The following is a 26289-nucleotide window of genomic DNA, read 5'->3' as shown; positions in this document are numbered from 1 at the left end:
CCCTACAATAATAGTCATGAAAAAATAGTATAATCACTCAAACAAATCAAAATAATAAAGATCAACATCACATAACAAAACAAATTAAATATAAAATAAAATGTACATGCATTTAGATCAACTTCATCAGAAACATAAACATAAACAAATTTGTCAGCCAAAGAAGGGAGTCTCTCTCCTCCTAGGATGATAGAATTAACATCAACAATGGCAACTGCTATGCCTTTGTTTGATTTGCAGGTTTTGAAAAATTGTGTGGGTGTTTTGAGGTTGTTGTGTCGGGGTTGGTTCCGGTGTTTGCTTCACTATGGTCGCCCAACATAGTGTGGCTAATTCCGGTGGTGGTGGCGGTGGTGCGGCTAATTCCAGCGGTGACTCCATTGCTTAGAATTGAGGTAAGAGAGAGAAAATTGAAGTTCTCATAGAGACAATTGGCAGTTGAGAAAGAAAGAAGAAAGAGAAAGAGGTTGCTGAATAAATCAGGAAGAGAGAGAAATTTTTTGAAGTTAATGTTTGTGTTGAAAATTGTTTCTATTGCCCAACCCGATTTACACTAATTTAGTATAAATCGGATGTTATTAAGTATTTGTGTTATAAGTATTTATGACATGATGTGGACTTGTGGACTTTATTATTTACGTAATCTGTTTTTTATTAATAACTTGTTTTGTGCCCCGTGCAATGTTCGGGATGTTTATTGAATGTTAAGATAAAATTTTAATTATATGTCACATTTTAAAAATATATCATTTAATACAATCACAAATTCTTAAATGAACCTGGTTCACACTAATTTATTGTGTACCGCTAATATTAGAGAAACTATGATTGTTTTATTAATTTAAAAAAAAAGTCACTATAATAAAAATAAGGTCACTATGTTGAAATAAAAGCCATTTTTGTAATATACAGGCTATAAGAGGTTATTTCTTTTAATGAAATATTTTATATACTGGTCAATATGAAAAATAAAGGTTACTATGTTAAAACTAGGGTCATAACGTTGTATTCAAGTTCACAATAATATTAAACGTTATACAAGTTTTAATAAAGGTTACTATGTTAAAAATAAGGGTCACTATTGTCCAATACTATTATTGTAGACCAGGTCCACGCAAGTCTTTATTAGTGAGAAATTGATGTACTTTTCAGACGATTTGCTATCTACAAAGCATGTAATGACTAAGAATAATGTTGGTGGAAATGTTCAATTTGATAAATTAAATAAATAAAAAAATTAGCAAAAAATAAATTAAATAAAATAAATGTTCAAATCCCATAAGTTGACCCGAACCCAAAACTTTGGGCAAGGGTTGAACATTTCTTGACTCTTAACCTGAAGTGACATTCGAGATGTTTCAGGACTCAACTCTAATTGACAGGTATCTATTCTATTAGATTGTGAAGTAAATAATTTTAACCAACTAGTATACATACTATAAATGGATGTGTTTACGCGTTGAACTACTTCCTTCACACCAAAAATATTATGTTAAAAAAAATAAATTTATATGATAATTTTTTAGATTTATAATCTGATAATTTTTTTTGAATAAAATTATATGTCAATTTGTACATCTGAAATATTGGTACCTTATTGATAATAAAACTCTAAACTAACAATTTATCCTAAAATTCTAAACAAATAGAATTCTAAACTAACTTTTTTTTATCATATGAAGTCTATTTAAATCTGTCCAACGTGGCGCGACATTTGGCGAAAAGTTGCAACGCCAAGTGTCGCAATGTCGTAATCTGACTAAAAGTTTAACTTTATATATTAGTTATATGATGTCTAGTAATTAGCTATGATTATTTGTTTGTTATTCCCTATTTCCAAAAAAAAATAAATAAAAAAAAATTATTAAGCCATTTTTATGCCAACAGTCTAGCCCTCTACAATTGCCATCTATTCTCTAAAGCCCACATAATCACATGACAAGTTGACATCAAACCAACTTCCTTTATTATCCCCACCAAGTTAATCTTAGACTAGTGATAAGATTGTCACATTCGAACCTTGAGTTTGGGAGTTAAATCCCCACAAGAGATACTTTAAGGGTAGGGATCTCTTACCCTTCTTCCTTACTTTTAAAGTGTCTGACTCGAATATAACGGACAAAAAAATTGTAAGGACTGAGATTCGATCAGAGTTATCTTTATTGTTGGTATACCAACGGCACTAAAAATAATACTCCCTCCGTTTTTAAATACTTGCTCCATTTCTATTTTTTGCACTATTCATTTGTCATACTTTGACTTATATTTGTGATTTATACATAAGAAAAAATAAAGTCTTGTGGGTATTTATTGGAATCATCTCAATGAATAGATTATTAATTTTCAATTGTTAGAATTTAGACTTATTGATAATTAAAAATATTAATGATCAAATATTAGCATCGGCATATATATCCAAGAAAATGAAGCAAGTATTTAAAAACGAAGGGGGTATCAAACAAATATCGCCAAAAGGGTTACTGGGTAGAGTTCAATAGATACAATTAGATAGAGACCAAGAATTACTCCGAGTACCTATTTGTTTTAGTATCCACCAAGACATTGACAACTTGACACACGGAAAGTGTTGTCAAAAAAAGACACACGGAATGACGGAAGTATTTAATCAACTTTTCTTTATGACTTGATGTAGACTTTAGCACTTAATTATTTATTATATGTTTATTTAATTACCTATTTGTAAATAGTAAGGAGTACTTACTAGCCTCCAACGATTGCCACCTGTGCTCTACAGCCCACAGAATCACATGACAAGTTGACATCAAACCACCCTCTTTTTATTACCGATTTCTTTCTCTCAACTTTCCACAATTTCTTTTTAAAGATAAATAAATTATACTCAAATCACAGTTGATTAGCAAAAGAACTCAATCAAATCAAATCAATGGCGGAGAAAGCAAAAATTATTGATGGATTGAAATTCGAGCAAAGACATGGAAAACAAAGGGTAAGAGTTGGAAGAGTTTGGAAGGATTCAACCGGGTTTTGTCATTTTGTTGAATGGAGTGTTGGTATCAGCCTTCTTTCTGATTGCAATCGCTCTTACACCCATGATGATAATTCTGATATTGTTGCTACTGATACTATGAAGAACACTGTATGTTAATCTTTCGATTTCCTTTTTCCGTTCCATCTTCGTTTTCTCGTGTTGTATGTTAATCTTTCGATTTTCTTTTTCCGTTCCATCTTCGTTTTCTCGTGTCTTTTTCTTATGGTTATCATTATCGGTGTTCTGCTGCTACTTTTATGTCGCGTTTGATTGATTGTGTGTTGAATTTTTGTCGAGTTAGATTGGTTGTGTATTGAATTCTGCCTGATGATAGAACTTCCATGTTATTGTTTCCTCTGTTTGTCTATTTCGGGATCTTAAAGATTCCGATGCGTATATATTGAATCTGATAATATAACAAGTAATATACGGATTGGTTGTACATTGAATTTATGTCGACTTTTTTTTTTTTTTTTTTGACGGGAAATGCTCTCAAATATTATTAAGCATCAAGGTGGCTCAAATCTGCCAAAACAAATTGAGTAACATCACAAGGGTATTCCTCTAACCACACTCTAAAATCAGAAATAGTACTACATAACTTAGCTAAGCTATGCGCTACATGGTTGCCTGTACGCTTCATAGACGAGAAGGAGCACAGTTGGCACGAGTTAGATAGGTTGTATATTGAATTTGTTTGGTGACTTCTAAGACCAGTTGATTTTTTGAGTGGTTGAATATCTTTAATTCGAGTTAGTTGATTTGGATATTTTGAAAACGCAAGGTTAGTAATTAGGTAGAACTAATCTCAACTTACGGAACTTATTATATCTGAAATAAGGTGATAAATAACACAACTTCAAATATATGATACTTCCTCCGTTTATTTTTTGTTCTAACGATTCTATTTTCATGCTCGTCAGTGTGTAACCTCAGTCATTAGTATTTACGAATATGTAAAAATTGCATATAAAAAAAAAAGTTGATATTATAAAAGTATACATTTGGATGAATCTAAGTAGAAAGTATACTTTTGGTTTATGTAGCCGAACTCACTTATGGGATTAAGGTTTTGATTCATTATCTAGTTTTTTTTTTTATAAGTATAAATCATCAAAGATAATCAAAGGATAGTGTGAGTTTAATAATTGAAATGTTGCAACTAATAATAAGCCAAGTATATATGAGGGCCCTCCCAAGTTCAAAATTTTCATTTATGGTGGTTGTGGGTGGGGTGGGAGGGATATTAATTAGATGTTGGCATTATGCCTTTAATAGTAGGGTGTTTTCTTTTAGTTACCGCAATTGACTTAACATATTCCACTTATGTTTGATACAATGTACATGTGGTGGGGGTGTGAAACAGGTTTACGCAAAAGCAAAGGAGAGCAAAGAGCAAATTACTGCGGAAGATTTCGCTATTCTTCTTGCTAAGCACTTCACATCATATTATAAGCAGGTAGAATATTTATATTCCCTTGCACAGCTAAGTCTTTCGAATTCCAACATTCTATGTGAAAAGCGTGCTCATGACACAAGGTGATGAAATTTCAATCATACAATATAAAAATTTTAATAGCGCTCATACGTTTCTTCTATTTTGCTACTTGGGAACTGCAATTATGTAATTTTCAATCCCCTGAATCAGCCTGCATAATGCTTCAAGGGATTGGTTGCTATTGAGTTGTTTATCTTGTCGTTTTAAGCAAAAGAATTACACTGTTATGCCAAGATCTATTGGCTAAACCGCTAAACTGTGGTAACTTTCATGTGCCTTTTTTTTAGGATTAATTGTATCACCCTTCAAAACACCCTATTTTGATATTATCCCCCCTTTTTTGTTTATTTTATTTAACCACACAAAAAAAAAAAAAAAAAAAAAGGTTGCACCACCTCTTAGCTAACAATTATCGATTTTTATGCCAAAACTTGCTCTATTAAGGTTTTGGGAGTCATTCTAACTTTTTGGTTCCTATTTGAGGTCAACACCCAAATAAAATATCGAAAATTCTTTGGTAATTTGTAGCACGTAAAACGAGGCAAAGTTTTGGCATGAAAATCAATGTTTTCATTTTTTAAAAATGGAACTCTTGTTAAGAGGTGGTGAGATATAACATTTTGCGTTTTAAATACAATAAACAAGAAAATGGGCGGTTAAGTCAAAATAGAGTGTTTTGAGGGGTGATAAAATTTTTTTTTTTTAAAACATCTAAATAATGTAAATTAAGTTCTATGCTCTTTAGTAGAGTAGTTAGAAAGAGAAGGTAGAATTTGAGTGATGTGATAGCATTAACAAGGATGAGATTTGTCTGTAGCTGCCAGTGTTCAAGTCTTCCGTTCATGAAAAGTTTATCAGCAAATACATTGAAATTTTAGGGGATTGTTGGTTTATCTTGGGTTATTTATGATCATAATTGTGAGTAAATGTAAAATAATTAAGGAACTGCAAATATTGGAAATTTGTCAAGTATATTTTGGAGTAAATGATACTATATGTCAATGTTTGAAGTTGTTGACCTTTTTACAAGCGTGCTGAGGTATGCCTGCTGTTGTATTTTGTTCTGGAACTTTTTTGGAAATCTGTTCCAAGCTCTTTAAACTTCGTCTCTGTCCAAATAATTGACCATCCGACCTTGCTAGCGGTTTTCCTTGTCATTCAAATTAGAGTAGGTTTGGTAAAGTATACAAGTATATGCTAAGGTTTTTTTGTTTTCAGTGGTATGGTTAATAATTTCCGTAACTTGAGGCTATTGATCTTCCAAGTTACCTCTTATTCAAATCCATTCCGCTTTCCTTCAATGGTATCAAACGCACCTTAAGTATCTGGTTTCGATCCTATATTTTCAGTAGCATTCGTCATGGCTCATTTTTAGTTTCTAACATTTAGTTTAAGGAATGGGTTTCTTGCTTGATAACGACTATATAATGTCTAAGAGTGTTTTCCTTTTCCTTCCTTCATCCCAACACCCTTTTTATCTCCCTTGTGCAGGTTACCACCGCCATAGTAAAGATAGTAGAGAAGCCATGGAAGCGTGTGAATATAGACGGTCGACCACATAAGCATGGTTGGTAATTTAATTGTTTCTTATGATGTTGTTATGCAAAACTGGTTATAGCCATTTGGACAGCTGGTTGTGTTGTATGATTTTCCTTTTTTTTTCAGTTTCTGATGCTGCTGGCAAATGATTCAATGTTGTAATTTCTAAATACTTCTGCTCTTGTTTTTCACTGAAAAACTATATAGCTGAATGGGTCTTTAATCTTGAATAATTTTGGTGTTATGCACTTATAAGTGGTCCTTGTCCCTCAGTATTCAGTTATTGTCCTGGTCACACCACGGAATCTATTCTGCTTGTTGGTGCCAGTTTCTTTATTTGATTCTTTTAGCTTTAAGTTGTGTATATCCTTATACAATATCCGCTTCAATGATTTCTGGCGTGTTCAAATAGAAATGCTTAGAAAACAACGGGGGTAATCTCTTTGTATGGTGGTCTTTAGTGAAGAAAATTTTCACTGAGAAAAAGCTGTCAAAAATGTTCTTATTTGCTTCGACAAAGCAGGGTGACTAGTTCGGTGCAATGAAGGGAAGATCTTTTACTTTTGTCATTTATTTTTTAAAAAAATATACCCTTGAAAGACTGATAACAAATATGTTTAATTATTGACATGATACATGGACATCTAATTCTAATTATCAACAAGAATCTCAGAAAACAACTATTTTTAATTGAATTTGACTACTTTTTTCCTTTGTGGACTTACATTTTAACACTTATATGATTCTATTAGTCAAATGAAATGGTGTTCTTAAAATTTAATTTACTATTACTTATCTTCTTGAAGGTTTCGAACTTGGATCTGAAAAACATGTTGCTGAAGCTGTCTTGAGTAAATCTGGTGCCTTAAATTTATCGTCAAGCATTGAAGGATTATCACTCTTGAAGACCACAAAGGTATATGATACTTTAGAAAAATTTATTTCCATTTGATCAAAAAGAAAATGTGTTCCTCTATATCTTTTATTGATAGTATAGACTAAAAAGGCTGAACATGTTTTCTCATTTTCCTCCATTTGGAAACTATAAACTGATGGAAATATTTTCCAAGCAGAGTTAGTGGTGTGCTTAGAAACCTAAACGCTAAGGGAATTTTGTGTTTTGTTTAATACTCAGTATCAAACATTGTAAAAAAAAATGGGATTTGGTTTTGCTATGCCAGAAGGAAATATGAAATCTGTGAGTTTCAGAATCAAATGGAAAATTGTTGAAATGTCTCTAGAAACAACTCAAAGAAATAAATTTGAATTACTAATATGGGCTAAAATGCATTTGACAAGCTCTAACATGAAGTATTAACAACTCAAAACTCAATTATCAATTTCGGCATCTATATAGGGTTATTAAAGTAACATAAGTCTTAAAAAATTAAGTAATTCACAATCAATAAAGTCTTAAAAACAATATATAAAAGTAAAACAAATAAACATTGACACATTAGACGTCTCCAGTAGAATTTCCTTGCTCTAGGAAATCAGGTCAATGTAGCAAGTAGAGGTGGTTATTGGGTAGGGTAGCCCAATGATAATAGGGTCAGGGTCAGGGCCAAGCTTAAAGGGCTTTTAATGAACAGGGCCTTTAATGGACAGGGCCCTTATTGAACAGGGTCAATATAGGGCCAAAATGTTTTTCCAATTTAATTGGTAAAGAAAATAGATAATGTAAAAATAACTACATAGATAAATTTATATTCTTATATACTTAATAATGGCTTTGTCCAATATTTTTTTAATTGATATTTTGTAGGCCCGCCCATTATCGACCCGCTATTGATCCGCGACCCGCAACCCGCAACCCGCATTGGCCCGACCCAATATTGACCCTATAAAATGTGACCCTCTTTGACCCAACCCGCAACTGACCCTGACCCGACCCGCCCAATAACCAGGTCTAGTAGCAAGACTAGAAACCAGGTCAATGTAGCAAGACTAGAAACCAAAACTCACTAAAACACTTAAGCTACCAGATGTGTCCAATGCAAGTGCTGCAATTTTTACACCATTAACTAGATGCTTCTCTCACAATGTAAACTTTTGCTTAAACATGAAATCAGCTCCTAATAGCTTCACAAATTTCTATTAAGTCCATGAACATACTCTAAACGCTGCTAAGTCATGTTTACAATTGTATTAGAAAAAAGATATGAATCTTCACAAGGCTATCCTATAAATGTAAATTCAACCATTCATCTGTAAAATTGTTCAGAGTCTTCAGACCAAAATTATTATTTAGAATTTAAGACTGATTATTTTAAAAAAATAAAAATAAATAAATAAATAGTGTGAGGCAGTCTAACATTTAACATAGTCAAAGTTGCTTATGTCCCATAACTTGCGTTAATCTTCATTGATATACGAGGATCAACTCGTGTTTGTAAACTTTAACTGAACTTTGGCTTGCCTCGTCTATAACAGAAAGCTTTGCAATAGTATGCTGCACAAATGTGCCATTGAATTGCTAAAATGTAATGCTTATTATTCCCTCTATCCCGTATGAATTGGTAAAGTTTATAATTTAAATATTAATTTTATTTCTCATGCTATATGACCAGTCCATTTCCACTTTCTTTGTCTTACATTGTTCTCTTTCTACCCAATTTCATTTAATTATTCTATGTACTAGTTCTAGTAATCCAATGGTGAAATTTATTTTTGGATTGGAGAGAGTATCTAATAGTTGTTTCGGAAAGAAACCTCTTGAGCTCTGTAAAAAACTGTTACGTGAGGCTCTGTGTAAAATTTCCATGGGAAATATAGGCTTTTCAACTCAAACAATGCTCTTATGAAATGTAGTTTTCATTCATTAAAGACTTGTGGATTTGCTGCTACCTCTAAAGGATTAAGTTGTTACATCTGTGATTAGTCATTATTTATTCTCTATTTAGACATTATAAAGTAATGTTAATTAATCTGATGGAAATATTTACTACTCTATGCTGTCTTACAGAATAAAAAAAAAAAATAGTTAAGTATTCCTTATAATTTCATCTTTTTTTGTGAGTAGTCTGGTTTCGAAGGATATGTTAGGGACCAGTACACACTTTTGCCCGAAACACGAGAGAGGATGCTTGCCACAGAACTCGCGGCTACATGGAGGTATCTTACCTGCTACACATTTAAGTCTGTATTTATCTTGCTCATTCTTATTGAATCTAGTAACTTCCATGATCATCATGTCACGGCAGTGACAACCCACAGTTTAGATATGGAACAGTGCTCTTTTATAGACCATCTTCTACCAAATTACAAGGGACTATATATCAATCATGGATCAGAGATAGTGAACAATACTTGCTCAAATGTCTCACAGAAGCGTCTTTTACTTATTTATGTATGAAGTTCTAGCCTTGTAGGAATACAGTAATAGATTCCTTTTGGGCCAAGGATCTTATTGAGTCAACCTTTTTGTAATCTAAGGTAATGACTAGGAGAGGAGTCTCTTGCATTTGTATGGGTCTTCTGATTTTATTGTTGGACTGCTAACTCCTTAAGAGTTGTGCTTTCATTATTCTATCAGCATTCCTCACTTCACCCATGAAATGTTGAAATTTATTCTGCTGCTGAAGCAGATATAATAGCTGATTGGAACTCTTCTTTACTCCTTTATATCCACCAAAAAAAAAAAAAAAAAAAAAAAACAATTGGTACTCATGAAGACTGATAATTTATACAGGTATTCATTCGAAAATGTTCATAACGTTCCATCAAAACCACTATACTTCGCTGAAAGATACTCTGATGTGAGGAAAGTGTTAGTTGATACTTTCTTTGGTCCTCCTGATGAAGGTGTTTATAGTCCATCAGTTCAGAGCACCCTTTATCAAATGGCAAAGGCTGTTCTCAACAGGTTATGGTCTCTACCTTACATTATAGTGCATGGTTGCTGGTAGTTTGTGTAGTATTAAAACAATGTCATTTCGATATATGTACTTTCTTTCTGATTTATCCTTCGATTTTTGAAATATCAGATTTCATGTTATATCATCTGTCAGTCTGAGAATGCCTAATCTGCATTTCATTCCAGTTAATCTATCAAGCATACAGAATCCAAATCTAGTCAAGGTATAACTCTTCTGTTTGAAGTTGATGCTGAATTCCTTGTAATATGCTAGAAACTTATAGATGAATATGCTGATTTGCAGTTTGCCGACGATGTATACCTTCCTACTGATGAACCCCATGGATCAATTGAAGCAAGCTTGAGTCGCCTTCATTCAAGGATGTAAATATCTGTGTAAATGTATATTGGGATGGTTGTTTCTACTTTTCTTACTCCTTGGGATCCAAGCAATAAGGCAGGAACACTTTGCTTCTTTTTCAGTATTTTCCCCTAAATTCTTTCGGGATGTTAGAACTCAAAAGTGTTATGGAGCTGCTTAAAGTTAAATAGCTAAGGTTACTAAGTTAACAAATATTGGAGGTGAAAGGTTGTTCATCATGGGATTTGGTTTTGGAGAGAGATTTTTAGGTGTCTACGCTACCCAATCTGAGTAAGGGTGGTTTCTGTTTAGTTGGGGGTTAGGGTTTCGGGTGTGGGTGGTTTCTGATTAGATGGTGGCAATTGAGGAAGGTTTCTGTTTAGGTTGAGGCGGGCGAGTGGGGAGAGAGAAGGATGGCAAGGAAGGTGTGTGGCTTGTGGCGTGTGGCTCAGGGGAGGAAAGGTGGTGGAGGTGGCTGGGGCTAATTTGGTAATTTTTTATGACTGAAAATAAATTTTTGTTAATTAATTTTAAAATAGTTAATTACTTCGTAAGTGTTAATAATTTTTAAACTTATTTTTTACCAATCATTATTACGTGGTTACACGTGTTACTTAAACTTTTTTTTTTAAATTACCTACTTAACTAGTTACCGATCATTTGTGATCATTAGAAACAAATTCATACTTAAGTTTAGATTGGATTATTTCGGGTGAATGAGGCAAAGTTGAGATATTTCTTGTTAATTTTTTCAAAAAAAAAAAATACCTATAAATATCCTCTTGTTACCTATCATATTCATCACATCAAAACCCAAGGTGTTGTTTGGTTGCACAAAAAAAATGAGGGAAATAGAAAATCATGGGAATTTAAATATCGGGGTTTTGTTTGGTTGACCACAAAACATAAAAATTTGGGAATTTAAAATTTATGGGAGTTTTCAATTTCCATAAAACATGGAAATTAAATTACCAAGTGTCATCCTGTAACTTGAAATTCCCGTGATTTGCAAATTCCTCCGTGAATAACAAACAACTTTCAATAATTTATGAGATTTCTAATATGGGAAGTTAGTTCCCATAATTTGTCAATTCCTATGGAATATTATTTCCCTTGTCAACCAAACAACCCCCAATTCTCTTTTCTCTCTTATTTTTCATTGCCCTAAACCTTTTTCTACTTTCCTTCATACCAAAATTCAATTCTCGTCTTCTGTCTTATTTTTCTTTCCAAGATTGTGCGGTTCACGTCTTTCGACATTTGGAAAGTTATAGGTTCGTTGCCCTTTTCACTTCTCTTTTCTTTTCCCTTTCTGAGAGATTTTTACAGTTTTACCTCCTAAAACCGTTCATCTTTTCTTCATAGTTAGAAGATCTTTACGCCTTTTTTTGTCCCTGCAAATTACATATCTAACTTGTTCGGCATTTTCCGAAGATATTTTTTGTTTCATACTCTTATTTTCTTCAATTTCTCGCATCCTTTCCATTAGTAAAACTGTTGCTAAAACCACCAGAAAGCTGGATTGACACTAGAAAAAAATTGGACCCTTAATGAGCTTGAAATCCCACAAGTAGTGGCGACGAACCTGACCTTTTAAATCGGCAGCGTTTCAAATTTGTTGAGCGGTTCATGTTCGAACCCTCTGCCAAAAAGAAATCGGGTCAAGACCCCGTGAACTATTTGGCAAAATGCAACTATATTTTCAAAGAACAATTTCTTGCCATTGATGGCCTCGCCCTCAGCTGGGCGAAGGGAAACGGATGTGCTTTGCTGAGAGGTCGAGCAACTTTCCTTTCCTTATTATTTCTTATTCCTTTTATATATACTAGTTGTTGGCCCGCGCGCGTCCCCCAATTTGGTGATTTCGTCTTGGTGATTGGTGCGTAATTAAGTGTCGTTTATCCTTTAATGTAGTTCGCCATATTTCGATTGCTTATTGTGATGTGCTTTGATTGGTCACGAGTCTTGTATTATTTGTGGGTAATGTTTTGTTAGATTATCTAAACTTGATTAGGCTATACGAGGTGACTTTAAATTTTTGCATATTAATGTAAATTGGAAACTAATCATCAAAATATTTTGATGTTCACTATAAATTTTTATTGTAGGAGTTGAATTTTTATGGTATAACTAATATTTGATCCAATGTGATAAGCCTAACATATTAGGCCCAAACTATTAGACTTGGACTTAGAAACCCAATTGCGACACAAATGAATAATACCAATTATTCCAAAAATTTTGTTAGAATATTATAAGTAGTGATGTTATTCTCAATATGTACAATTTCATTTCCGATGTTGTACAATTATGCTCCGTACATCAAAATTAGCGAATTTATGTACACTTATGCTCCGTACATTAATATTAGCCAATTTATATACATTTGTTTAAGAAAGAGGTAGATATATCGATATGAGATATATAGGAAAACAATCAAATAAAATGAATACACACATGTACAATGTATTATTGTTAGGATCATTGTTCAATTGCATCTATTAATTGTTGTTATATATTATGTATTTTATTAATAACGCATTTTTTATGATATTTTAACGTATTTGATGAGTACTCTGAGCTAAGAAATCTTCTTAAGGCGGTATCAATGAAGGATAACACAATGATTTTGGTACATTTGAATGAGGCATGGGGAGCACCATACTCAATATTTGACATCTTTTTAGAGAGTATCAAATTAGGCAACAATACATCGTAGCTTCTCAACTATTAAAGGTGCTTTTCTTTATTTGGATTCACATGGCTACAATTTGTAACTAAGTTTGTAACAACATAGTTTGTACTAAGTTTGTAACAATACAGTTTGTGACATTTTTTTTTTTTGTATTTTAGTTAAATTTCATAATAATGGGTAAAGTATTGTTTTTTTTTTGTACTTTAGCATCATTTACTTGACTCATGTCCTTGGATACACTGTTGTTAAAATAATTTCTCGAGGGCCTCGTGCTAAAGATAAGCCCATAAGTTGGTGGGGCTTTGGATAGTTTATAGGATATTTTTGGCATTAGGTGAAAGATTAATCACTGCCCTTCCTAAACAATGACAACCTACTTATCTAAGTCAACATACTCCAAAACTTGCCTAACTTGCAAGTATACGCTATAATTGAGTATAGTATTATAGCAAAATATTCAATATTATAACCAATTATAAAGGAATTCATTATGAGATATATAACAAAACAATCAATTGTACAAATCTATAAAACAATTAAACCGGATGTAGATAAAATATATATTTATGTATTACATAAAATTATTTGGTATTATAAAATATTTGATAAAAATTATAATTTTTTTCTCGATTGATTTTTGCAAGGAGTAAGATTCGTTTGGTGGAAGACGACTCCATTTCCTTTATATAAACACCGAGCCATTCACTCGAGTGCTTTGCTCGGGTGTTATTTAGGTGTTTAATTGTCAACATATAAGAAATGGTTTATATTGACAATACACCTATTTTACCACTAACTTTGTTGCTGAGTGTTGATTAGTCGGTTTTATGGAATGGTGTTTTAAAGTAAGCCGAAATTGATTTTTGGTTATTGAAAGAAAGTGAGAGCTATTTTTTTTGGGGTAATTTTTCAATAATCGTGTAATTTAGATATTGTGAAGTTGAGAGGTATTCTTTGGCTTGAGGGTTTATCTTGGTTTTCATTATTTGGTATTTTGTTGTTATGAATAAGTAGCTGAAAGTGTTGTATATATAGCAAGAATATTGGTTATTTTCCCTTTTTTGTTAATTTGATAGACTATGTTTGCATTATTCGATGCTTATCATAACCTCTTTTTTTTTTCCCTTTTTTTTTGGTTTTTTCTTGTGTGGATGAGAATGTGTAAGCTATCATAATTTTTTTATTTATATTTTTGTGACTTATTAAATTGTGTTTAATTAAGTGTGATAAGAGTACTAACATACATGGAATAACTGAACGTTAGTTGCCTTTTTTTTTTTTTTTTTTTTTTTTTGAAAAGTAAATTTGTGCATGCCATGTTAGAGAAAGAATAAAGTTCTTAATCTTGAAAATAAACAACGTACGGAGTGCTAATTACTTGAAGAAGATTTGTAATGTGTCTTAGTAAAATGTTGGTTTGGTTGAATAATATAATTTTTATTTATTAATTAAAACCACTTGAACATTCTAGAAATTTATCTAATTAAAATAGTGTACTTACTTAAAGAGTATATCTATTTGGTTGAAAAATCTTAATTTTGTGTAGGAATGAGACCATGGTGTAACATAAAATTAACAGAGTAACATAAAATTAAAGGAGTACGTATAAACTTCTTTTGTAATTGTATTACATGAAAGATTATTGGTGATAATATCTGACTTTCTATTTACAATTGTGATATTTTAAATATCATAATTAAATAAATTTATCCTTGCAATATATAAATCAATATATTAAAATGTTACATTAGCTTTTATTTTTATAAGGTTAATTTTTAAATTACCACCCAAACATATATCCATTTTCAAAATAACCACCCGTTAAATTTTTATTTTTATTTTACCACCCCTTAAATTTAAAAACTACTCAGCTTACCACCCATTTTAAAATTCCGGTGGATTTCTCTTATGTTGGCCCCACCTAAGACTCTTAGTGGTAACTAGAAGAAGATAATCAGTAGTAGTGGCAATTCAGATAACAAGCTCTTGGTTTTTTTTACTTGTTTTCTTTTAGTTTTAGGTTGTCTTGTACTTAATAAACTGGTTTAAAGGGGATGTGGAGTGAGGACATGGTTGATTGTAATGCTTAGACATAGCCGTTACTAGCCATTGGGTACGTAGGTCCTTATGCAGAAATCCACCAAAATTTTGCAATGGGTGGTAATTTGAGTAGTTTTTTTAATTTAAGAGGTGGTAAAATAAAATAAAAAATTAAACGGGTGGTTATTTTAAAAATGAATACATAATTGGTTGGTAATTTAAAAATTTTCCTTTTTATAATAGGCGGCCTAAAATTTCCATTTTAAGTTTTAATCATGATTATTGTTCCATCTTATTATTAATCAAGCATAACAATCAATATAAAGTCGGTAACTCGCAAAATACGAGAAATGAATGTAAAGAATATATAGGAATATAAAAACAATGAACAAGGACTAAATTGCATTTAATAAGTATAAGTAATTACATTATTGATTGTCTCCGTAAAAAAATTACAAGGTATAATTGTAACCTTACATTATTTAATCTTTAAAATACAATTCTTTCTAATGATATGTAAAACTTTTTTCACTTGCATCCAACGTGCAAAATCCTCCAAAATTATTTTTCCCAAGTTGGTCGCTAGGAGTTGGTTTACTATTATGGATTATTATTCCATTTGTTTCATGTAAATACCATTACCATTGGCTTTACCGACCAACTCGGGTTTTATTTAGGTGTCTAGTTGTCAATTTTTTTTATAATTTTATTTATTGACAACCGACCTAAATAAATATATATATACGTGTACGTAATATGAAAAATTTCTAAAATTATAGATTTTCTCATATTAGCACACTTCTCCCAAGTTTTTTTTGTTAGAGTTGGATTCATCTGATGGAAATTAATTCCATTTCTTTCATATAAACACCGACTCCATTTGCTTCTATGCACAACTTGGGATTTATTTGTACACTTTAATATTAATATGTTGCCTACGCAATGAATTCAACCGCCAGCAACATAATTATATTAAAGTGCATTTTAAGGGAATACATTACCATCAACTTTGGTGCTGATTCCCTGTTTTACCACAAACTTTGCTGCTGATTGTGTTTTTATTCATTGATGGAATGGTATTTTTATGTAAGCTGAAATTGTTTTTTGGTTTATAATAGGAAGGTGTGATTGATATTTTTTTTGTAATTATTGTTTGAGACATTTTGTAAGTTAGGATGGATAAGAAATTTGTGTTTTTCTTTTTGTTGAGATGTTTTGATTTGTATTTGTAATGGGTCGGAATGAATTATTTGCATTTGCTCATTCACTTCTTGAGTTGTATTTATAGTAAGAAAATGCATTTTTTTTAAAAATAAAATAAAATAATGTGATAAGTACTTTATTTTGTAATGCTTTTATTTATGCTTTTTTTAAGTGCTCTCTATTTGATTGTATTTATGGTGGTTCAGTAACTTTCATTATTTTGATTGACATAAAGATGAATTGGAAGGTATGGTTTGGCACATTTTTTCTTATATTAATTATTGTATTATCTTTCTTTTGCCTATCTCATTTGGATATGAAACTTAAAGAAGACTTTTTACTCTAATTATTACTTTAATTTAAGCTATATTACTTTAATTAGAATTCTAATTAGAACTTTCCTTTATTACTTGATGACTTTTTAGACTAATTACTGTATCTCATTTTATCATTTATAAGGAAAAATAAATAAAACTATTTGCTTAGCAGAAGTAATTTAGTTCTAGTTCACTTAGTAAATGCATTGATAATTTGTTCAAATTGAATTGAGCAAGTTTAAAAGTGCAATGGTCATTCTCTCTGAATAAGTTCAGCTTTAAGCCTCACCTTTATTTTAATAATGGATGATAAAACCATGAATTTTGATATTGCAGACTTCCTGTATGCCTTTACTTCTTATCCAAACAAATTTCACGTAATTGAAAAAGGGGATCATCTATCATATATTCATATTGTATGCATGTCTCCCTCTAATTAATTAATTTATTTATTTTTTATCTAAATATGTTTTTCTCGTTTATTCGCACCGTTTCAATGTAAATGAAACAATTTTCTTTTATAATCGTCCAAATTTAAATGACATACTTTTGTGTATTATCTTTCTTTTGCCTATCTCATTTGGATATGAAACTTAAAGAAGATTTTTTACTCTAATTATTAAATGCTATTGGTCGTGTGAAATCATATGCTTGGTATTATACATGTGGGAATATGTATTGATGGGTCTATTGCTACAGCTTCATAGAGATACTTGTATTATTGGTTTATTGTTGCTTTGATTTTTTCTGTTTAAGGTGCACATGGCTACAACTTTAAATGAATGGTGGATGATAAATTGCAATGGCTGTCCTCTCTGAATAAGTGCCATGCATGCTTCTTTCTTGTGCTGCAGTATGTGTTTAAAGCGATGAAATGGAATCAATGCTGAAGCTTTGCGGACAAGATTCTGTAATGTTGAGTCTTTATCGTGAATAAATTAATTTGTCCACATTTTGATTTTTGTTTTTCTTTTTTGAATTAATAAGGATTATTTCGCCAATTACAACACATATTAATTTAGTCATGATTAGTTTATGTAATTGGCAAATTATTTATGTAATTGGCATATTATTTCGCTAACTAAACGAATAGTGTATGTCAATTTTAACATAACACTTTGTTTTTAATTATAGCAAGCTTGATGTATGATCTTGTGTTAGTATTCTTGTATGACATTTTGCGTGTTTCCTCACCAACGATGTTATGAAGTTATCACAAAATGAAAAACATTAAGTGAGAAGCTTAAGCATTTGCTACTACCAATCTATTTCTTTCAACATTAGAAATCCCCAGCAATCAACAAATTAAGAATAATAATTCATTCTCTATTGTATCACAAAATTCATAATCGGATTGGATGATGTTCATTGCAGTTATCCACCTGATAGGTAGGTATTAATTAGGAATTTATTTCTCCATTTGTGTAGGAACAAGCTTTAATTGAAAGCAATAGGAACTTGATGAAGAAGGTATACACTCCGTTCTATGTATGTAAATATATATTTACCCTACTTCAACTTATTATTATTAGTCCAAATGCATGTATTACATGCAAGTGCAAAAGCTACATATAATATGCAACACATACACACTTTTATCGCAAAATCTTATAAGAGGCAGACTTGTAATCATTTTTTTAATTGAAATCAATTAAAGTAATCGATTATGAGTTTGTTGATCCATCTTACTATAACTGATTATTATTTATTAATACTACTCTATTATTAGACTGAAAATAGATAAATAAAAATGCCCAAAGTTAAGGTGATTATCAATTTCACAATTTAAGGGTATATTGGCTCTAATCTCTTTAGCTCTAATTCATTTAACGTTGTATTGTAAATCAATCTTTTATAACCAACTTCTTTTAGAATAACGATTTCAATTACTTGTTCAAATCTTCATTTGTCTTTCCATGAGTAATTTGCTGGATTTTCAAAGGATTTTAATCATTATAGAGATTAAAGGTTACTTGTAATGTACTAAATGATAAGTTCTGATTAAAGTAATTTGTTTCAATTATCACAAATCTTGGCAAAATTAATTATATTGAAATTTGGCTTATTTCAGTTTGAGAATTAATTAAACTGAAGATAGCTTATACTTCCATTCATTTGCTCTTGTATTATGGTAAAGATCTTCAAATGTAATACTTTTTTATAAGTTTAAATAGAAATAAGATTGCTACCAACTTTAAATCTAACAAATGCCATTTTGATAGTCCAAGTTGTTGCTTTAAACTTTAACTTTGCAGATTGTTAGTTATTGCTATGGATTGTTATAGTTCATTATTGAGTGACTTATTTGAGAAGATATATTTATGGGAATTGGTTTTAGAATGTGCACATTTTTAATAAGTTTTCTCAGAGTGGTTTCATTTCATACTGCAAAGTTGAAGTATTTGCAGTCCATGAAGGATGCCTTCCCATATTTTGATTCACATGGCTACATTTTATAGCTATTCTAGCCATATAATGTACATTGTACCCTTTATTTTTCAGCAATTGTAACTACTATATAATGCATTATCTGTTGTTTGATAGATGTCTGTTTTTTAATTATAGTGTAAATGATTTGACAGTAACAATGATATGTTTATTCTTAACATTAGTCTAAATTTTAATATTTTAAATAACAAGAATTTATGTGTTCTCAGTTTATGTGTGAATTTCTCCTTTCTTATTTTTTATTTTTTGGTTTTCATATGAATTCTTAGGCTGGTAATAACGCACTTATGAAATGGATTTTGAAAGTCGATGAAGAACATCAAGATCGATGCTGTTGTATGGTTTGCTAAAAGCTATTCTAAAGTTAAATATTTTAGATTTTGTCCTTGAATTTGTAGTCAATTTGATTGTTTGACTTGGTTGTCTTTGCTAGGAAGTTCCTATTGCCTTTTAACACATTCTAGCATACCAATGTGGACCTTGTAAGATTTTCCGCGGAAAAGATGGGCTTTCATGGGATTTGGTTATTAAAAAGACTACTATTAGAAAGATGATTAGTGGTATGTATATTGATGTTGGGTGGAAAGAATTTATGTCTGATAATGATATTGAAGTTGGAGATACTCTAATTATTTATTTCATGGGCAATGGTGTATTTCACACTAATATCTTTAATGTCCATGGTGAGGAAAAGACTTGCATAAATGTACCTACAACAAGAAATGTCCCAATTCGAAGAAGACTTTCGTTGAGCATTTCTGAACTGGATGCTCGTTTAAGTTTAATGCAGCAACAATGCCCTTATCCATCATTTAAGTATACTTTTAGCCGTCAATGCATTCACCAAGGAATTACTGTAAGTATTGCTTTTGTTACAATGTCATTTTTTATTTTTTTATGTTTGTTAATTATATTTTATTTTTAAAAATATTTTTTCATGTTTTTTTTTTTGGATATTTGCAGGGTGTTCCCTTATTATTTGCTCAGAATCATTTTCGGAATGCACAACCCATCAATGTTATTTTTCTTTGCTGTAAAACAAAGCAGTGGTGTGTTGAATTACATTTGGTGAAAGAAGGAAGCACAATCATTGATTGTTCACTAAAGAATGGTGTTGAGGTGTTTTATGAAGAGTAGGGCATAGTTGATGGTGTTGGAGCTTTGGTGGCTTATCGTCAAGGCTATCCTTTTGTCTTTGAATTAATGCTTGGACCTATGTAGCTTCTACAACCTAAGTATCTTTGGTTCAATGGGTAGTGTATATTATGTTGCTTTAGTATATTTAAATCTAAATAAGATTTTGTTAGGAGCATTTATGGATGGTTGTGTCTGTTTAATAATATGTACTGGAATTCCTAGCCTTGTTTAATGTATTAATGTTGTTAGTGTTATCTTTTTTAACATAGCTAATGTGATTTATCTGTATTAGTGGTTTTTATCTCACTGCTAACTTAATGTGAATTTTTATAAGATGATTATGCTTTGTACTTTGTTGACTAACTCCCATAAGTTCAAGGAGTTTTTATAAAAATAGCATAGAAATAAATTTCATAAAAGCAGCACATATAAATACCATATTTTTATAGATAGAATTTAACATGCACATTAATGTAGCAGTACATTAGGCCATGATCTTAGTACGGTGTTTTCCGTTCTTGGGAAACCCTCAAAAGATTACCTTCTACAGCATCATACTCCTATATACATGAAACTAAGAAATTAAACTGGAGATTTAGTACTACATGATGCTGGATTCTTATATAAAATACCTAGGCAACTATCTATTATGCTTTGCATTTTGAGCTGTTCTGTAATTCCAGCCAATGCAAAGTTCTTAAAGTTGCCTATATATTTTTAGTCTAGCAAAATATTTAGGATTTAAAAGATATGTGGATAGTGCACCTTAAATAGCTGATGTGAAGTATTTCATTAGATTACTATATATTTTCTTGCATTTCAGGGACTTATCATCTCCGGTGGCAGATTCGATGGAAGATTATTCAGTTTCTCGGTCTTCACAATTACAGGTTTGGCTTGCTTCTGCCCAGTTCCCAGTGGTGTGGGGACATCTTCTGCATGATCCTTTTGTGGAGATATCTCTGGGACTTGGCCTGCGGTGTGCTTCTTTGGGGTCATTCCGCCAAAGCAAAGTTTTTTCTTTGCACGGATTTGTGATAGTGGCAGCTCGGACTCATTTTCTTTATCCTCCAATTCCATAGGGCTTTTCCCTAAAGATTTCTTGCGCTTAAATGATTCGACATCTTGCTGAGGTGAATCGTCTTAGTGCAAGGGTTTTCTTGTGTATGCATTTGGGAAGAACTTTTGATGTTTGGGGTTGGAATGACTGGTTCAGGATTTCCTAATTCCACAGTCTGATGTGCATCCTTTTCATTTCCATCTTTTCCTTGGCTAGAGCTGCTATCAAATGGTTGCAACGCTTCCTGTGTATCAGGATCTTCTTTAAGTTTAATACTCTTGAGAGTCCACTCTAGGACATTATTCTGCCCTAAATGCAATGTCGGGCCTACTTTAATGTAAAACAGTGTGCTCCTAAGCATGTCTTTTATAACCTTGAATGTTTCGTGGTTATCCTATATTGAATTGAAAACTTGTAAGAGTCATGCCGATACTATGGCAACATTAACACAATAGATAATAAACATAGGCAATAATTACTTTCTATATTTCTCCAGGAGGGACTAATTAGTAGCATTATTCTTCAGTTTATTCTTTACTTATTTTTTCTCTCCCGTTTCTTTATATATTTTTCTAGATGGTATTGATTAGCAACATTACCCTACAGTTTGTGCTTTATTAAGGCCAAGCATTTTCACTTTGCATTTGTGCAAAAGTTACTTTTTTTGTTTTGTGTTCTAATTCTCCGAAGCATAACATATAAACTGCTTTATATGTTATCTTTACTGGACTTTTTGACATTCCATTGTTGATTATTCATTGAAAAAGCTATATGAGCTGGTAAGTCACAAACTTAAGACAAACACATAAATCTGGTAGAATTTGGAACTATAAGCAGAACAAAGAACAAATAAACAATTCAATTGATAGCATAATTTTGTTCTGCACATGAAGAGCTAGCAGTTAGTATTTTTGATAGCACAAATTAATCAGATAAAGGTTTGATGGAAGGATACAAGAAGCAAAAATAGGTGGAGTTGATCAACTAATTATAGTATAGTTTTTTTCTTTCTTTTTTTTTGTGAGAATTTTTTTTTAGTATAGTTAGCTGAACCAAGAGTTTTAAGACTAGTAATTTAAACACCTAGGCAAAACTGTATATAATTTCTGAAGTACAAGCTGCTGTAAAATTAGGGTCCTTTAATTTGTATAGTATAAGCTGCTTTTGCATCCCCATTAAATGACCCTAATTTTCCATTTTGATATCCATAATAATCACTTTCTTGAGAAGTAGTAGCTGTGGACATATTCAATATCAGAGAGATTAAATCCAACTTGAGTAATCCTAGGCTCAACTATATTGTTGCTTGTAATAAAAATGTATGAAGTCAGAACTTTCATGTATTCTTTCAAAGTTTACAGAGTATTCGTAAACTATTCTAAAAATTAGAATGTTAGTATACAATAATTGTAACTTACTGCTTCTTTTATGGCATAGATTTCAGCTGCACTACACCTGAACAATCTTTCTGTGTCATCATTGAATGTGGTGAATGCCATAGTGCCTGTGTCATCACTTGCCTCAAATTTAAAAGTAATCCTGGCAGAGTGGTGTGATGATTTTTGTTAGCTACAGTATTAACAAATAGGTACGGTTCTAAAAATGAGCTGGAGTTATACCTATTAGTGGAAATGCATTCTTTCTTTGAACAAGAAGAGCAAGAATAGCGCTTCTGCAATGGAAGATTGGTGCGTTTCCAGCAGTTCGAATAGCCTGTATATGCATTCACTTTTTCTAATTCTGCATACTGAATGGTTACTTCTATCCATAGAAGTTCATCCTGTAAAGTGTTGCTTGGCTACACATATGTTGTAATTTACAAAATAAAAGTTAAATCCGGCACTGTTAATTACTACTAAGCTATGAATTTGTTAGAAGAGACTGTAATGAAGTAATGTTCACCTTTCTTTGTTTCAGCTCATCAATTGAAAGTATTTTTTTCTCTTCACTTGGGTACCTAACTTCCAATACTCTAGCTTGCCTATCTACTACCTTTTGATAGAACAAGTTAGCCATGCACATTGTTTATTGTAAAGATGATTAGCATACTAGAAAAGTTGTTGTTTTTGTTGAGTTAAGTTTTGGAGATTACCAATCAGACAGCGCACGTGCACGATCTCACTCAGGTTCATAGATTATTTGAGTGGACATACCAGAATTCATAGAAAAACCTAAATAAAACAGATAGTGATTATTTACTTCTAGTAATGAATTTTTTAATGACCTAAAGAATATAGCTTTTGTCTTACCACGGCGAGTATATGGTTTAAGAGCCCTAAAACCTATAACCTTGAATGCTTCTGCCCAATTAAGCAATTTGTCTAAGTATTTTGGTGTTGTTAGATCATTCCAAAGCGAGATGGTAAGCGGTTGAACACAACTGTTACATACCAGGTTTATTGTTAGTGATTCAATTTGTAATATGTATTAAATAATATTTGTTAGTATAGATGAACATTAAGCTGTTTTGATTCTAACCTTTAATCAGTAATGACTATTTCTCGCACCAAGCTTTCCATCTTTCCATTTCTAGCTTCGATTTTCCTTGGCTCTTCTTCCACAAATAACACCACACCGACGATATCTGTGAAATCAGAGGTGTTTGTTAGGATCAACCGCACGAGGTATACTTGCTATTGGTTGATAGTTAGGCAGAATTGGTCCAAGCTCTGGATGAACTGGCTGGATCACAGTTTTACTACCAAAAGTCATTTGGTAAGGAAACTGATCAAGTTCAGTTCTCCATTTTTTGTCGATGAACTTAATAGGTGCAGCAGAAATTTCGTATGCACCTAGGTACTGTAATGCTTCTTCAAATGCTTCAATTTGATCACTGAATAAAGTTCCACGCATCTTATTACCCTATAAAACACAATATGATAATGAAGTTAACTCAGCTTAATAATTATGTTATAGTTCTGCTGCCAGATTTTTAACCATACATCCAACGTTGTTTCTATGCAATTCTTTGTATGTTCTTTCTTCTTTCATTGCTAAATTACTACTCCCTCCATTCAAAATTGTGAGGACACATTGACAGAAAGTTCGGACAGAGGTAGTGCTTTGAAATTTGGTTAAAAATCACTTAAAGCGTTTATCTACTCCTTGTTTCGTTTGGCTAATCCTACATTTAATTTAAATCACATACAATGTGTGTTTTGTTTAAAATAATTTTTGCCAAATCAAATAGTTTTTAGCATTGATTGTATTTATATTTTATAAAAGAATAAGAAAGTTAATTTGAATAATTTGAACAAAAGTTAAACATACTTAAAAGATAGTTACTCAAAGTAGCCTATCAAAATAGCATAATTATTCAAAGTTACTCAAAGTAGCATACTTAAAAGATGTTTTGATTGTCTTGTACGATAAATCTAAATAGCTTAAAATAAATCATGATTATAGTATAAGAAAGAGCATGATTATAGCATAAACAGATTATTATAAGAATAATTAAACTAATGTAATCAGATTTAAGATGCTTTATACTATTTGTATGTGTAATAAATGTACAGCCTACCATAGTGCTTGACATAGGTTAGATTATAGTTAGGCATATTATTTTAGTTCCATCATAAATTTAATAGAGTTAGCATGATCTTCACATATATAAAGTAATAAATGTATACCTTTTCGTCCTTTAGCAGTAAAATTTGGAATCTAACTGTTTTTTTGGAAGATAGTGTGTCCCTTCCCTTTTCAGCAACAACCACCCTTAGTATATAAGATTTGCTTGCTGCATTTAACTGATTCAAGTACATATACTCTGGCTTCTACCTAGCTGCTTTGTATTTTTGATTTGTGTATACAAACGTTTCTATATTATTTTGTATAATAGGAGTGCTACATTGATAATATCAAACATAACAATAATAAATATCTAATCTTAAGTAAACAAGCAGATAATATGGAATTTCTGTAGCAAAAACAGTAAGAATAAGTATAGTAAAGGATTATGTAACTAATCTGTAAAAGCAGAAACCAAACCTGCCATGGCTAACTAAGTCAGTGCTCCTTTGTTTGATTTTCCTCTGAAAAATCGAAATTCTAAGGAGCAAATGTCTTTATATAAGTTAGGACAGAATTTAAGAATACAAAATAGAACTTAGTAATTGGGAAAGGTTTTGGTAACAGTAGTCAGGATTACCAATGGTAATTTTTTCAATCTTCTTACAGTTTGTACTGTTCAACCATACCTCTGGTAAAGAACTCTAGTTTCCCATTGTACTTTTAAATTAATTTTTAAACCTTGGAAAAGTCTACTCTCTTTATTTAAAATAGAATAATAGTAAACTTTTTTTGTAAAAGATCTGAATTCATGACAGCCACACTTTAGTAAAACACTGTAGTATAATCTTCCCTTTTTAAGGGAATGGTTTCTACAATATGTCAAAATCATATCAGACCTAAAACTTATAGCATTAGTCTATGTAATATATACTCCTTATATATATATATATATATATATATATATATATATATATATTGAAATTTGAAATCTTTCATAGTTCTTTATATCAATTTCTATTTCATGCTTGAACACAGATTGTGTACATTTCACCTTAATGGGCTGCCATGTAAGCCTATAGGCTTTTAAAACCCACAAGAACAACAAATTTTGGGCTTTTAAATGTACATTTTAAAGCAATCCTAATATATGCCAAAGAATGACAAATATTCTATTTTTCCCTGAGCACAAGTTTCCTGCATAGTAAATAAAGCTAAGTATTAATCTAAAAACATTTTCAGTCAGAATTTCTTACATATATAAGACTCAGCAAATTACCTTAGTTCATCTATAAGCGCATTGGTCTTGAAGGCTTGGCTGAAGTGCCACTTTCTAGATTCGATCTTATAATTAATTCATAACTAACGACCAATTTAAACTCAATTAAAACTGGTTTATAACTTGACACCTGCATTTCAAAAATCAAATCATCCTCTTGGAAAAAGAAATAATCCCTTTCATTAACACCACATAATCATTATCATATTAATGCTTAATTAGTTGTCGTTAAACTCACAAATATGTCTCAAATTTAACAACTAATTATAAGGCTACGAAGGAGCAATTCGCAGGACCTAACTCATAATTAACTCAGAATTAACAACTAAGAAGTTTAGC

The 26289-nt window shown here is 31.4% G+C and overlaps 3 protein-coding genes across 5 annotated transcripts; 1 reads left to right on the top strand and 2 right to left on the bottom strand.

Annotated features, from left to right (window-relative positions):
* The first annotated feature begins 2755 nt into the window (after positions 1-2755).
* LOC110737418 (uricase-2 isozyme 2-like) lies at positions 2756-10811 on the top strand. 3 transcript variants are annotated; one of them, XM_021917784.1, is made up of 8 exons: positions 2757-3118; positions 4377-4469; positions 6000-6075; positions 6854-6963; positions 9070-9161; positions 9739-9912; positions 10090-10127; positions 10208-10811. In XM_021917784.1, the coding sequence occupies exons 1-7, from the start codon at positions 2906-2908 to the stop codon at positions 10091-10093; spliced, it is 762 nt and encodes a 253-aa protein (XP_021773476.1). In that variant the 5' UTR covers positions 2757-2905; the 3' UTR covers positions 10094-10127; positions 10208-10811. The 3 variants fall into 3 exon arrangements, with proteins under 3 accessions (XP_021773475.1, XP_021773476.1, XP_021773474.1); XM_021917782.1 differs by having other exon boundaries at positions 2759-3118; positions 10034-10127; XM_021917783.1 differs by lacking the exon at positions 9739-9912 and having other exon boundaries at positions 2756-3118; positions 10034-10127.
* Positions 10812-20545: 9734 nt separating this feature from the next.
* LOC110737417 lies at positions 20546-23221 on the bottom strand. Its single transcript, XM_021917781.1, has 4 exons — positions 23067-23221; positions 22784-22962; positions 22583-22703; positions 20546-21558 (listed from the first exon to the last, which is right to left on the bottom strand). The coding sequence occupies exons 1-4, from the start codon at positions 23184-23186 to the stop codon at positions 21196-21198; spliced, it is 783 nt and encodes a 260-aa protein (XP_021773473.1). The 5' UTR covers positions 23187-23221; the 3' UTR covers positions 20546-21195.
* Positions 23222-23756: 535 nt separating this feature from the next.
* Positions 23757-25028, bottom strand: LOC110737310. Its single transcript, XM_021917669.1, has 2 exons — positions 24794-25028; positions 23757-24026 (listed from the first exon to the last, which is right to left on the bottom strand). The coding sequence occupies exons 1-2, from the start codon at positions 24923-24925 to the stop codon at positions 23757-23759; spliced, it is 402 nt and encodes a 133-aa protein (XP_021773361.1). The 5' UTR covers positions 24926-25028.
* Positions 25029-26289: the final 1261 nt, after the last annotated feature.

The sequence above is a fragment of the Chenopodium quinoa genome, unplaced genomic scaffold, assembly GCF_001683475.1.
Source record: "Chenopodium quinoa cultivar QQ74 unplaced genomic scaffold, ASM168347v1, whole genome shotgun sequence".
Taxonomy (NCBI): domain Eukaryota; kingdom Viridiplantae; phylum Streptophyta; class Magnoliopsida; order Caryophyllales; family Amaranthaceae; genus Chenopodium; species Chenopodium quinoa.
The sequence above is the reverse complement of the archived record's forward strand: the minus strand, read 5'-3'. Positions and strand labels throughout refer to the sequence as shown.

What these genes read in the sequence shown, in the direction of transcription:
- LOC110737418 (XM_021917782.1), top strand. Translation starts at nt 2,906, where the DNA reads ATGGCGGAGAAAGCAAAAATTATTGATGGATTGAAATTCGAGCAAAGA. An exon ending in GAACTCGCGGCTACATGGAG is followed by an intron (nt 9,162 to 9,738) that starts GTATCTTACCTG and finishes TAATTTATACAG; the next exon opens with GTATTCATTCGAAAATGTTC. An exon ending in GCAAAGGCTGTTCTCAACAG is followed by an intron (nt 9,913 to 10,033) that starts GTTATGGTCTCT and finishes TTGAAATATCAG; the next exon opens with ATTTCATGTTATATCATCTG.
- LOC110737417 (XM_021917781.1), bottom strand. Translation starts at nt 23,186, where the DNA reads ATGTGCATGGCTAACTTGTTCTATCAAAAGGTAGTAGATAGGCAAGCT. An exon ending in ATGAGCTGAAACAAAGAAAG is followed by an intron (nt 22,963 to 23,066) that starts GTGAACATTACT and finishes ACATATGTGTAG; the next exon opens with CCAAGCAACACTTTACAGGA. An exon ending in GAATGCATTTCCACTAATAG is followed by an intron (nt 22,704 to 22,783) that starts GTATAACTCCAG and finishes CCACTCTGCCAG; the next exon opens with GATTACTTTTAAATTTGAGG.
- LOC110737310 (XM_021917669.1), bottom strand. Translation starts at nt 24,925, where the DNA reads ATGTACTTGAATCAGTTAAATGCAGCAAGCAAATCTTATATACTAAGG. An exon ending in TACTGCTAAAGGACGAAAAG is followed by an intron (nt 24,027 to 24,793) that starts GTATACATTTAT and finishes TGTGTTTTATAG; the next exon opens with GGTAATAAGATGCGTGGAAC.